The sequence below is a fragment of the Lycium barbarum genome, chromosome 5, assembly GCF_019175385.1.
Source record: "Lycium barbarum isolate Lr01 chromosome 5, ASM1917538v2, whole genome shotgun sequence".
Lineage (NCBI taxonomy): Eukaryota > Viridiplantae > Streptophyta > Magnoliopsida > Solanales > Solanaceae > Lycium > Lycium barbarum.
In genome coordinates, this window is record NC_083341.1 from 139,831,372 (window position 1) to 139,845,463 (window position 14,092).

At 32.2% G+C, this 14,092-nt stretch overlaps 1 protein-coding gene and 1 pseudogene across 1 annotated transcript; both read right to left on the reverse strand.

The window, feature by feature from the left end:
* Positions 1-253: 253 nt before the first annotated feature.
* LOC132642949 (U5 spliceosomal RNA) lies at positions 254-342 on the reverse strand (annotated as a pseudogene).
* A 2,408-nt stretch (positions 343-2,750) lies between these two features.
* Positions 2,751-3,829, reverse strand: LOC132641896 (basic leucine zipper 43-like). Its single transcript, XM_060359002.1, has one exon. It carries the CDS (start codon positions 3,560-3,562, stop codon positions 2,942-2,944), a length of 621 nt encoding a protein of 206 aa, XP_060214985.1. The 5' UTR covers positions 3,563-3,829; the 3' UTR covers positions 2,751-2,941.
* Between the last annotated feature and the right edge of the window lie 10,263 nt (positions 3,830-14,092).

Consider the following 14,092-nt stretch of genomic DNA (forward strand, 5'->3'; position numbering starts at 1 on the left):
ATATTCTCATCTACGTGTAAGATACCTTCATTTTTCAATGTAAGATAAGATAACTTCTTTTTTTCTTTTTTCTTTTCTCCAGTTCTTTTTAGTGTTTCATTTTATTTTACTTGGTCTTAATTGTGCTTTTTAAGTTGATTTGTTTTTATGTCAAAGAATGAACAGATATATAGAGCTAAAGCTGTATTATTTGGACTTTTGTCTTTTTTTTTTTTTTTTTTTCCTTTTGGATAATGGAGGATTGCCTTCTTTTTTTTTTAGTATGCCACTATTTGCAATGCGCACACGGTATTCTTTAGTAAAAGGCTAAAGAATAATTCGCTTTGTGCTCATCGCATGGCTGTGTAATGGAGGATTGCCTTGCATTGACAATCAATATAAAAATAGTGTAGATATGATGCACCCTTGGAACAGGATAGAACAAATTAGTTTGAGATCCAGACGTTGTTATTGAATTTGTAATGCAACGAATATATAAAGAATTGCAATTCAGTAAAGTCTATCTTGTTCGGATTTTTCAAAAATGCTGCCGAAACCGTGTTAGATTCTCCAAAAAGACATTGCTTTTGAAGGATCCAACATGCACTCATAGACACTTTTGAAGAGTCCGACCAACATGGAGTGAAGTACAAATTTATGCCAAAAACAAATATTAGATGCTAAACACATAAGGGGAGAAGTAGGTACAAGTCCCAAGGGGATGACCTAATAGTTGAGTCATGGGAGTGACTGTTAGGAGACCTCAGGTTCAAATCTCAGCTACTCCTTTTGTTTCAATTTATGCAATGATGTTTGACCGGACGCATAGTTTAAGAATGAAAGGAAGACTTTTGAAGTTTTTGGTCTAAAATAAGTTTTAGATATTTGTGTGGCTATAAATTATCTCATTAAGGTAAAAATGAGAAGTTTAAAGTTAAATTGTAACGAAACATAGAAACGTGTCCTTTTTTTTTTTTTTCTCTTAGACCGACTAAACAAGAAAAAGTGTCATCTGTTTCAGCCTTGGTTGGGAATATTACCTTAGAATTGTTGCATATGGCCTGAATATGTAGCCTGATGGATTAATAATAGTGCGTGCAAGCAGACTCGAGCACAATCTATGGTAGCATGAAAGCAACTTAGATCCTAAGGGGTACTCACAAGGGGGGAATCTTGGAGTTTCATGGTTAAAAAGGGAGGCTTTATGAAGAAAATCATTTTTCTGGAATGTACATAAGCACAGTCAGCTTGTAAAATAAAGTAACAGTGAGGCTAAGCCGTGTGAACATTTTGTGATGATCCTGACGTTCGTTAGGGTTGTGAAAGTTACAATTTTGACTTAAAATGACAGAACTATTGTTAGTTTAACTGGGTAAGATGTAAGAATTGAAATGTAATTTTGAATCCACTATTGGGAGATGTACCTAATACCGCCAGCTGATCGCTGGATTATCAAGGTCAAGGGGAGATACACTCACTCAGGACCTATGTTGCTGCCGCCCTCGTGTGCGGATCCTCAAAAAATGCACAATTTTTGGAGGATCAGGTACCTCTGAACCATGCATTTTCTCAGCCACTTCATTAGTATTTTTATTGTTGCTTCAAAAAGGTTTGTGTTTAGCTTCTCCTTTGAGTATTGTAATCCTTCTCAAGGCCTTTGCTGTGATAAAAGAAGGTATTTGGTAGGAATATGCTGTGATATGCTGGTTTATTGGTATCATGTCATACATACAATTAATGAGACAAGGTCAGTAAATAATATGTAACCTTGGCTTGTTAAAGATTTCTGATGTGTCATTTTTGATGATGTGATCATCCTTTACTGATGAACCTACTCAAAATGGAGGTATAATGAGTTGAAACTTATATTTTCTCTGGCTTCTGAAACCTTAGTAAACACAAGGGGGATAAATCAGAGATTTTTTCTTTCCACTGGCTTTCGGATAAGGAAATGAATTATCTAAACTGTCATGGTAAGACAAGGATTATAACTGCTAGTATTACTTGTTATATTGATGCTAGAAAGGATCAATAAATCTGCGAGGCACTTTTAATTTTCTAGAAATCTACGTGAGAGGACCTTAATCCGTAGAATTCTTGGAGATGATGTAATAGAAAGGGGAGTCCTTTTGTTTTTTCCACACATGAAAACGGGAATAGAGAGACAGAGATAGTGAGGGCGTTTATGAAACATATGACTGGAATATATTAGTTGCAAATGCATATGTATGTCAATATAAAAGTCAAAAACGCCCTGTATGAACTGCACGTTTGGATAGATCTATCGGCACAAAGTAAACCTCTTCTGTAGAAGCAGGTAGTAATCTAACCTGTGTCCTCAGAAAAGTTAAAAACAGTAAGTTTGTCATAGTGGGGTTTCCTTTTCCAGTGTTTTTGCTTCTTATAGTAATAAACCACTATCACCAGCACCCTCCACTTCTATTTGTCTCATATATTGTGGTAATTTGTGCAAAACAGGTCTGTTCATGGGGCCTGCCTTTTGCTGAGCTCAATTTACTGAGGCCACTCGCTGCATATACTTTTTTCTTTAATGTGGAAATGATAAAAAAAGTAAATGTTCATAGTGGTACTTTTATTTTCTCTCCTCCCTCCCCCACTCAATTATTTCTAGTTTCCCTTCCTGTTAAGACTTTGCTGATCACATCAGGTGTGATTGTTCTAATGCTGATCCTAGTGGGGTTCTCAAACTGGTCACTGAAGTGAAACAATCATGGAAACTCTGATTTTGTTTCATCATGGACTACTGTTGATTTCATATGTAAATAATCTTATCCTAACATAGCTATAGAATTATGCGAGGATTAAACGACGCATCAAAACATTAATGGCTTAACTCAAGATGTTACTGGACATTCAGACATGAAATAAAGACTCATTTGACATTCATGTAAATTAAACAACATGAAGAAAAAGTAAACTGAAAATACATCTCTCTCTATTTTCAGTGAAGCAGATTTGCGGAAGAAGTGATCGATAGGTTGGATGATTCAGCTTTGAGATGAGCAGTGGTGCATGGAAAATCTTCGAGGTCGCATAAATCAGGAAAAGAACAATTAAATTGTAGATCAGTAAGCATGTGACGAAGGTTGGAAGCCTCTTCCTTTAACTGTGAGTTTTCTTGAAGGACTTTTTCATGACATTCCGAGACATGGTTCAATTTATCGATCAAATTGTGATTTTCAGTCCTAAGACGAAGAACTTGGGACCATAGTTCATCAAGGTGTTTTTGTTTCCTCATCCTTGATCTTCTAGCTGATTCCCGGTTAGATATCATTCTTCTCTGCTTTCTCTCGTCGATGACCTTAATTTGCTGCTCGTCCGCTTCATCAGAGGTAGAGTTACCACTGATGTAAGATGGTGAGTTACCACTGATGTAAGATGGTGGCAGATTATTGAAGTCATGAACAGGAAGAGAGGTTGGATAATTTGGTTGAATATTGGTTAAATATCTGCTGAACTGGGGCGATGGTAAACTGTTTTGCATGAAGTTAAAATCAAGAGGAAGAGGTGAAGGATTTTCAGACGCAAAGTAGTGAGTTGCTACAGCCTCTGATGGAATCATAGTTAACTAATTGTATATGAAAGGTGATAAGTGATATTAGAATATGTATTACTTTGAAGAAACTTCAGTTTGGAGGTAAAGATGAGATTGTGGGAGAGCAGTTGGGTAATCAGGGGGTTTTATAGGAGGAGAGTGGGCCAGATTCAACAACAAAAAACTGTAGCAGGGGAGCTTACATAAGCAGAAATCAGAACATCAAATTAGGAAGCACATCCCAAAAAAAAAAAAAAAATGTCTTGTATGCATGCGCAATGAGTGGCATGTGTTACTACTATTTTGCTCGGATCCTCCAAAATTAACGCTGAGTGTGTGTCGGATCCTCCAATAATGAGGTTTGGTGCATTGTGTTTGATCCTCCAAAAGTCTGCACTTTGGAGAATCTGACACGACCCAAGAGTGCACCGAACCTCATTATTTTGAGGCCTTGAAGTCAGAGAGATGGGTTGGGGGCCATTCTGATAGGCGGGACTAAGGATTAATCTACTACTTACAGTTTTAAAGGATCCGAGCAACATAAATTACGAATACCACATAATGTGCTTTTTATTTCTTTGTGGTCATACAGTATATTTGATTGGTTCCATGGTAGTGCATATATATATATATATATGTATGTATATGTGAATGTTTCCCATTTTGTACATGCATGTCATGAAATCGTTAACATGATCCAGTTTTGGATAATTGCTGAATGGTACATGTAATAATGTTTAATAAAGAAGATAAGTTTGTGATGCATATATGGTATATGAAAGAAAGCTATATTGTTGTTACGACTCTTTAAAAATATTGCTTCATCCGTCTTGAATTATCCTGTAATGCACTATTTTTGAAAAATCCAAAATGCACCCGATAACATTTCTGAAAAACCCGAACAACATAAGTTGAAAGTCAATATTAGAAGAAGCTATCCAATTTTAGAACAATAATCTAGTGGTGGATGACGAAATCTAGGTCAATTGTAAAGTTGGAAATTATTTAAAAGCATGTTAATTTATGATTATTTTAAATAATGATGAGTCAAAATCCACTTGAATTGAGGTTGAAGGGTCCCATAAGAGCAAATTGTAATTGTCCATATTGTTTACTTTTAACATCTTACTACCTAAATGATGGCGTCTTACCTTTTTTTTTTTTTTTTTTTTTTTTTTTTTATCAATTGGCCATTAGCTGAGTAATTGCCACAAGACAACTGGTTTAACAGATTCAGTGAACTTTTCTAGTATTTACTTTTGGCTTGTTTTCTCATTGATTTTGTAACTAAGTCATCATTATTTATTGTTCATAAGCAAAAAGCTATCAAAAATGGAAGTAGTCAGTGGCGAAGTCAGAATTTTTATTTAGGGGGTTTAAAAATTCTAAAAAGTAAATACACGAAGAAGTCAGGGGGTTCAACATTTACTATATATACATAATAAAATAACTTTAACTTTGAAAATGCACTGTAATTTTTCGCCTAGGATGAATCCCCTGGAGCTAACGTGGCTCCGCCCCTGATGGTAGCCATGTTGATGGAAATAGCAGGTATTTAGTTAAAATGTGCGCAAAATAGCTCGGACATCATAATTTAAAAAAAAAAAAAAAAGAGATGAACTTACACTAGCTGAATGCTATAGAGTATAGATTACATATATAAATGACCTCTTTAAAGTATCATATTGTACCTCAAAGTTTGTTCTTTTACCAAAAGGGTCCTTTCAAGAACTGAAGCATCTCAACACACTATAATCTTCTTAATTTTTTTTCCTTCTGTAGGAATCTTGTTTGTTGTGTTTGTACATGTAAAGAAATGGCACCTGGGCTTAATTGAACCGCAAAAACTAGCTCATAAGGGGAGTATTGTCCATGTCCATACAAGCAGATCATTCGTTTATTTCCCAACCAATGTGAAACTCTAACCCACTCTAACACTACAATTAGGGGTGTACATGGACCGGGTTGGCTGGGGTTTTTAAAGACCAAACCAAACCAATTGCATCGGGTTTTTAAATCTATAAACCAAACCAAACCAACAAAAGTTGGGTTTTTCAATCTCGGGTTTTCTCTGTTTTTTCGGGTTGTTCGGGTTTTTCGGGTTTTTTCCGGTAAAGCCTTCATACAAAACATATAACTATACTTCAAATATTTCTTTAGTCCTAGTAAGATACAACGATCTAATTAAGATATTTATTAAGAAAATAACACAAAACGTGATGAGAGATGACATTGTACTAAAATATTCAACGAAAAAAATTAATGAAATTGCATAAAATAAAATTATCATAATCTAAAAGTACTAAGTCATGCTACAATAAATACAACTAATTTATAAGGCATGTAAAAAATGATCATAATCTAAAAGTACTAAGTCATGCTAAAATAAGTACGACTACTAAGTATTAATTACATGACTAAATATTAAAGAAAAAAATAAAATTAAGTTATGCATTTTCACTTTCTAAACTAATATAAAACTAAAGAATAGATATCAAAATTATTGTCATTCCAGTGCTAGATATGAATTTCTTTTGTTAGCATTAGTATTAATTTGATTTTTGTTGAGTTTTATTTGAGTTACTAATATCATTGGGCTATAAAACTTATTAAACCATTCAAAAGTCTAATTCCAAGCTTGAAATAATATGTTAAAAGACAAAAAATTATGAAAAAGTTAAAGAAACATTTATAAATTACATTATAAATAAATATTTCTTTGTATAAAATGTGTTTGAAATTTTATAAATGTAATATCAGGTTGGTTTGATTCGGTTTGATTTTTTTTAGTTAAAACCAAACCAAACCAATAGTGTTCGGGTTTTTCTTTTTAAAACCAAACCAAGTCAAACCAAATCACTAGTCAAATTTTTTTCTCGGTTTAGTTCGAATTATCGGTTTGGTGCGGTTTATCGGTTTGTTTTGTACACCCTCTTTCTTTTATAACCGAGAAAACCCGAAGGCCTGGTGCACGGTTAAAAATAAGTGATTAGTGGGCTACCTCTCTATCCTTCTCGAAATATTAGTTTTTTTTTTATTTTTGACAAAGTTTGAACTCATGATGTACACCTAAGCTACACTTCATGAGTTGGCTCTTACCACTGAACCAAAGCCTTTGGGGCTTTTTTTTATCCTTCGCCATTCAAAACATCTCTTGGTGGTCTTTTTTCCCTTTCTTTTTCTTCTTTTCTATACCATCTTTAACAATTTTTGAAGAGAGAAAGGGAACATATTCCATATGAAAGTCACTAAATATGATTAGATGTTCACATTTACACATGAATTTGCTTAAGTGCAAATCAAGAGTCATTTGCCTCATATTGGATGATGAAATCCATGAATAGAAAACTATTTTTCCTGTGACCCATAAAGCAAATTAAAATGATTATAGGAGAATATTCTTATTGTAGCCATATGTCCTAGGCAAGTTGTTCTTGAGTTTCAATACACTGCATCAATCCACTTACTATCATCTTAGATTTTTTTCCCATCTGTTCTTTATGATTACTAATGGCTTTATTTGTCTTATGTTTATTCCTATTTCAAATTCTTTTTAAACATGGTCTATGGATGTTAATGTCAGCCTATTAGAAAATATCGCATAATCAACCAGCTCTTGTCCCAAATGGGAGAACTGTTCCCTTATCATTTTGGTCATATGTTGAATAATTATTGAAGTACTCCTCGTGTGGTCAGGGATGAAGCTATAATATTAGGTAAGGCCAAACTTGCTAGGTAACTTTTGACATAGATTCTGTATTTATATTAGAAAATTTATTAAATATATATAAATATTTAATTGTGAATCCGATAACTAAAATGAATTATAATTTCGGTGACAAGTTTAGAACCCGTAATCTGTAAATCCAAACACCGCCTCTATATAGAGTCTATTAATTGTATGGTCACTTTGTTATTTTATCAGACATCACCCTGTTGGCACTGTATATAGAAGCATACGTGCACTTCAAAAAGTCCACTTAAGAAACAATTCCTATTACATCAATTCTTTATTTATACCAACCCATATCATTCTCATTTGTGTATGAAAATTCGCTTTCAATCACTATATGTAAGGGTAGTGTCAGTCAGTCAGTTGGTCATTGTATATTCATTTTTACTTTGTTGTCATGATACATGACAAGTCCTCCTGGAGTCCTTCCAAACCATACATTCGCTTTAAACTTTTTCTCCCTCCTCCACACGTCGATGCCAGAGCGGATCAAACAATGGATTCGCTAGTTCAACAGAATTCAACGTTTTGAGATAGAAAATAGTATATATTTACGACAGACAAGCTTAGTAAATACTAATAAAATTGACTCATTCATAGCCCACAACATCTAAATTCTGAAGCTACTCTTATGTTTTACCACACCCACTCAAAACAAGATGTAGTATTATTTTTATTCTCCTATACGAGTACTCGTCAAATATATATATATATATATATATATATATATATATATATATATATATATATATATATAAATTGACTCATTTATAGCCCACAGCATCTAAATTCTGAAGCTACTCTTATGTTTTACCACATCCGCTCAAAACAAGATGTAGTATTATTCTCCTATACGAGTACCCGTCAAATATTAAAAAAAAAAAAAAAAGTGCAATTGTCTCCAATTATAAACTTAATACTGAAGTTCATTTTCAATGCACAATCATAACATTCCTTGACAAATGGGCACGGGAAATATAACATGGGCTTAATATTGGATAAACAGAAAATAAAGACGGGTCTAGTTTTGATACTATATAGGTTAAGAAAATGAATGTAGGGCCTAACTTAACCGCAACAAAATAGCTCATGAAGTGAATATTGTTTAAAATCATGTAATAAGATGATAAATTCATTTTCTCCGTCAGAGCTAGACATTCTAACAATGTGACATAGAGAGTATATTCACTCAACAGAGGGTTTTACGGTAGTTTCATCAACTTGATGAATATGAATAGATTAAGACTCGTATAACAATAAAATAAACAATAACGGTTCAGTCTCAAATAAGTTGAGATTGACTATATAAATCCTCGCTATTTCATTTACGCTCAACTCACGTTATCATCAAGAGGATTCATCATGATTTAACAAGTTTTATGCCAGCTGCCAACCTACTACAATCCTTCTCCTTTATTTAGGCTTGGCAATATGAGCAAAAGCTCACACTGACAGAATTTCATATAAGAATAAACTGAATGTACAAATAATATGCTATGCTCATAAATAAATATATACATACATGTAAACTTACACAATACATGTATTTTAATTTTATACACATATATACCTACATGGGTGGGGGCATGGTTAGGTGGTGAGTGGGTATTTTGGGTAATGAAAGTAATATAAAACAACTAGAGTTCTTCCTGTTTCCAATCATCAGTACTATGTTCTTCTATTTGAAACTTGAAGAAAAGGTTGTCCGTACTTGTCTTATTAAGGTTGTGGTTCAGTTTTATTTGCTAATTATTTATTAACTTTGATCGACTTGTTGCTAATCTATGTCCACTCCACTACTTTATTAGAGAAAAAATTTGTCAATTATATTATTATATTATTAAAACACAGAAAATTTACCAGTAACATTTTTGGATCCTAAAAGTGGTTCCAAATCTCATAGGCAGCTACTTGCTACCGCAAACTTGCATTTTCTTCAATTAATTATTAGAGTCTATACCCCACTTGTTTGTATTAATTAATTAGGAGTACTATTTTAGTTCCGTTATTGTTAATTTCCAGTTTCTGGAGATTCCTCACTATGCGCCGTCTGTTTGGTGCAATAGCAACTCTACAGTTCGGATAAGAACTAACAAGAGATAAACAATAAATTAACCAAAGAATATTAAGGTTTCATGCAACTTTTAAAAGAGTACTTTAAATTCTATGCACTAATAATGTATAAATTTCGAATTAATTTCATAAATGGTTACTATTTTTTAACGATATAATCACACAACTTTACCTTTGCATCACAAAGTTATCAAACTATCTTTTAATTAAAAAGTCATTCCATTTTGATGAAGTATCACAAAAAGCCATTAATTAGGAGAAACCAATAGAGATATTTAATATGATGCTTAATTAGGCAAAGTTGAATAACTTTTTAGTTATAAAGAAATTACTTAGTGACTTTCTGTAATATTTAGGCAAAGTATTGTAATTATTTTATTACAAAAAGCAATTTAGTGAATATCTGTAATACATAGACAAGTTGAGCGATGTTTTAATTTGTTACAAAATAGTTTAATGACTGTAGTGCACTAAAATAAAATTGAGTGACTATCCATGAAATTACCCTAATTTTTACACCCTCAGGTGAGGTTTATTACCTACAATAGAAGGTAACAAACACTTCATAACAAATCTAATATATGGTAACAAAAAGTAATTGTTATAACCAGTTAAATTGCAGTAATAGCGTAAAAAAAATATTTAACTGTCAACAAATGTGTTAGTACCTAATACCGTACTGTGATTATTAATGTTAAACGTGTGGCTGTGTGATTTTGAGTTAGGTTTATTCTGTTTAATCCAATAAAAGAATAGCATAAGCGTACATGTCGCAAATTCTTGGTACTAGTCTAATCCTTCTAGAATTAACAGCCATTATCAATCGTTCATTAAATAAATTAAATTGAAAAGAAGAAGAAGTAGCCTTCAAGGAATCTTCTCTCTTTTCCTGATTAAGAAAGAAAAAGTGAATTAAAAAAGAGAACTAATCCAGCTAATGGATATACTTGCTAAAATTAGTGGCTAATTAAGTACAGAAATAGTTTTTTGAGAATATGCTTTTCATTGGTGAAAACGTGTAATTTACGTGTAAGTAATATATGGAAGTATCAAATTGCAAACTTACGTGAATTGGTTGAAAACTTGATTCTATTTGATCGACAAGACAAGTTTTTTTTTTTTTTTTTTAAATTATATGATATTCGAAACCTAAAATCTGATTAACTTAAAATTGCCGTGTTGGACTGATTTAAGCCCTTAGTATGTACTTCTTATCAAGAAAATTTTCCACTCCAAAAGCTCGATCAAATATTTGATTAAGAATAAATGAATCTCATTCATTTCATCATATTCATCGTTGGAAACGGTGAGTTATTGATACTCCACTCTGATAATAATGGCAATAGAATTTCTTTTTCGTCTTTCCTATGAGTTAATATGAAAAGAACAAAACTCAATATGCTCTCCGTGTTAAAACAAGTGCTTGATGACTCAAAATCATATTAAATTAATCTAAGCCTATCTATATTTGAAATAATATGACTCAAAAATACATTCAAAAGAATTTAATTGACCCGTCTAGCTAGATTTAATTAAAATAGAGTTAAGTTATATGTCCTATAATAAGTTATTTACCTATTGTGATAATTTATGGTAGAATCACAGAGGGATGTTTGACTAATGAATATTGATTTTTCATAAAAAGAATAATAATTATGGGTAAAAAAGATGTAAGGCGAAATCATCTAGTGACAAAAATATTCATATATTCTTGCCTATCAATGAACTTTTCTCAAGTCAAAACCTACTCTTACTCGTGACGATGTCGAACAGGGTGTCATAGAAAGATATTTGGGATAGCAATTGTAAGTTCAAAGGATATATCTTGATTTTCTAATTTTACTTGTTTTTCTTTTTTAAACAAGGCACAAATTAAAACTTTTTACATCCCTCAATTTAAGATCTCAAAAGTAGACATTTAATTACATCTCATTTTTCTCTCAATTGGACTCACCAATTTTCTGTTTTTTCAGTTAAGAGTGAAGCCAAAGAGTACAAGAATATGATGATTTTTTTTTTTCAACTACAAGAATCTGATGACCCTACTGGAGAAGCAGGCGTTATTGAAGTCTTCGCTTTAGGACTCCCAAAAAATTGAGATCCCAAATTGTCTTAACTAACTAGTTATGTGAGGCCCGTGCTGAGCCCGGGCCCAAACTCAAGATATAAAAGTAGATATTTTAACTAAAGAAATATAATTTGTGTTAGTACAAGTGTACAACAACAACAACAACAACAACCACCATATACCCATTGTAGTCCCGCAAGTGAGTAGTTATATGAAAGCAAAATTTTCATTCCACTCCTTTAATACTTTAACTTCCATTTTGATGAAATTATTTACTTCAAATCAAATGTGGAGCCAGAATTTGACATTTATAACTTATGTATCCTAATTTTCTGAAGTTATTTAGTTCCAAATAAATAATCTATACATAGTTAATGAACTTTGAAGACAAATACATACTTTAACTTTTGCAGCGGATGGAGCTGCTTCTCTCTTAATTAGGAATTAGGGGTTCGAACATGGATATGAAAAAAATCTTTGGAGGAAGGCTCCTCCCAAATAAGCGCGATACAGTGCGAATTATTTGGATTAATTGGGCTCAAATGCGGATATCAAGCACCAACCAGAAAATCAAAGAACATGAAAAATGAGGTAGGAGGTTCGATAGCTTTTGAAAAGTAGACCTTAAAAACAAAAAACAAAAAAATTGACTTACATAAATAAGATTAGGACCTAAAAGTAATTAATTAAAAAGTTTTAAAAATTTTGAAAATTATTGTGAGGACTACAAAAGTCTCCAGGTTCGATAGCTTTTGAAAAGTAGACCTTAAAAATAAAAAGCAAAAAAATTGACTTAAATAAATAAGATTAGGACCTAAAAGTAGTTAATTAAAAAGTTTTTAAAAAATTTAAAAATTATTGTGAGGACTACAAAAATCCCCACATTTGCTCTTATATATAATAGTAACAAAAAGTTAATTTGAGGGATCATGTATTACCAAAATAAGTTTGGAAGTGTCTAGATTTATTGAAAATATACTTTAATATATATGCAATAAATATCAAATACAAAGGTAAAATTGAAATTGCAAACCATTTGGTTAGGAAACTCTCCAACAAGAAAGTTGAGAACTAACTAAGGCCTACAAAATTCATTACATTGCCACTTATTATATATAGTAATACGGACCTTGTGATTTTATTTGCGCTTAGATATATAATATTGCAATTTGTTCTTTTTGCTCCATTATCGGCCAGGAGGTCTGCTATCCTATTCTACGCTTGGAAGCCACTCTTACCACGTTACGTGTTACCATGTACGAATATTTTTTGCAATTTGCTAAAGTTACAAAAGTTTGAGGTTCGGAAAATGTCAACTTTGTCCAAAGAATTCAACCTGGATGGCTGGACATAGGGATCATGTCACACACACACGCACACAAAAAAGATAATGGAATTACAAATATACTGAAACACTTTAACCTAATTCCAAATGATCTAATGGATGACAAAACATAGGAAAGAAAAAGAAGAGGACAGCTTTGAAGGATAAGGACAGAAAATGACTATACATGGTATCCCTTCTTCTTTCTACTTTTTATAGCAATGAATCTATCCATTATTGCTCTGTTTATCAATCAATCAACCAAGAAAAGAATAAAGAAAGAAGGAATGAACTCGAGTGTGAAGGACAAAAGGATGGCCAACTTCTTGCTGCTACGGTAGGGAGACTCAACGGCGAAAACAGATCTAGGATTTAAATTTAATATATATTGTTATGATCCAAATCGACGACACGTATTGTTCGCTTTGAGCTCTATACCGCGTAAATTTTTCTTTCGGGCTACTCCACATCGAAGCCCAAAAAAATACGCATGTAAACTTGAGTTATGCCTTATAAAGCTTTTCACTTTCCTCTCCTATTTCAATGCGGGATTTGCATAAAGTGTCTATTATCTTCAGATCATTCTAGAAACTTGTCAGTCTTGCCCTCCGTCAAAGATGTCAAAAATTTAAACTTTTTGAAAAATTTAACACTGAATTCATATACTTCTCCCGTTTCAATTTATGTGAACCTATTTGATTGGGCACGAAGTTAAGAAAAAAGAGAAAATTTTTGAACTCGTGGTGTAAAATGAGGCACATATATTTTGTGTGGCTATAAATCATTGCATAAAGGTAAATTGTTTCCAAATATGAAAAGAGATCATTCTTTTTAGCACGGACTAAAAATGAAATAGGTTCACATAAATTGAAATAAAGGGAGTACAATCAGACTTCTCTATAACAGTATCCGCATATAACAACATCTCTCTATAATAGCCAAATTTTTTCGAAACCGATTTTTTATATTATATTTTACTTCTCTATAACAACAACAACCAACATTATATCAGTACGCTCTTTGTAAAATTTACCCCCATATAACAACAATTTTTTTTTCTAGTAATATAATAATGAACTACCTTTATAAAAATAGAATATCTATGATTACCAATAATAAGTGTAGAGATTTTGACCAAATATTTAATCCTTTAATACACTATTTATGACAAAGAATACCATATGAATATATATTTTTTCCTCATTAAAAGATTTTCCTTCGTTATACAAATTGTAATTAGATTTTTTGCATCTTTTTTGCCTATGACAGCAAAATATTATTTAAATGTCAATGCTGTTATATGTATATAACATTCATTTTCTATAACAATAAAAAAAATTTGGACCCAACGATGTTGTT

Bases quoted from the DNA above. Each gene is read 5' to 3' on its own strand.
- LOC132641896 (XM_060359002.1), bottom strand. From the start codon at position 3,562: ATGATTCCATCAGAGGCTGTAGCAACTCACTACTTTGCGTCTGAAAAT.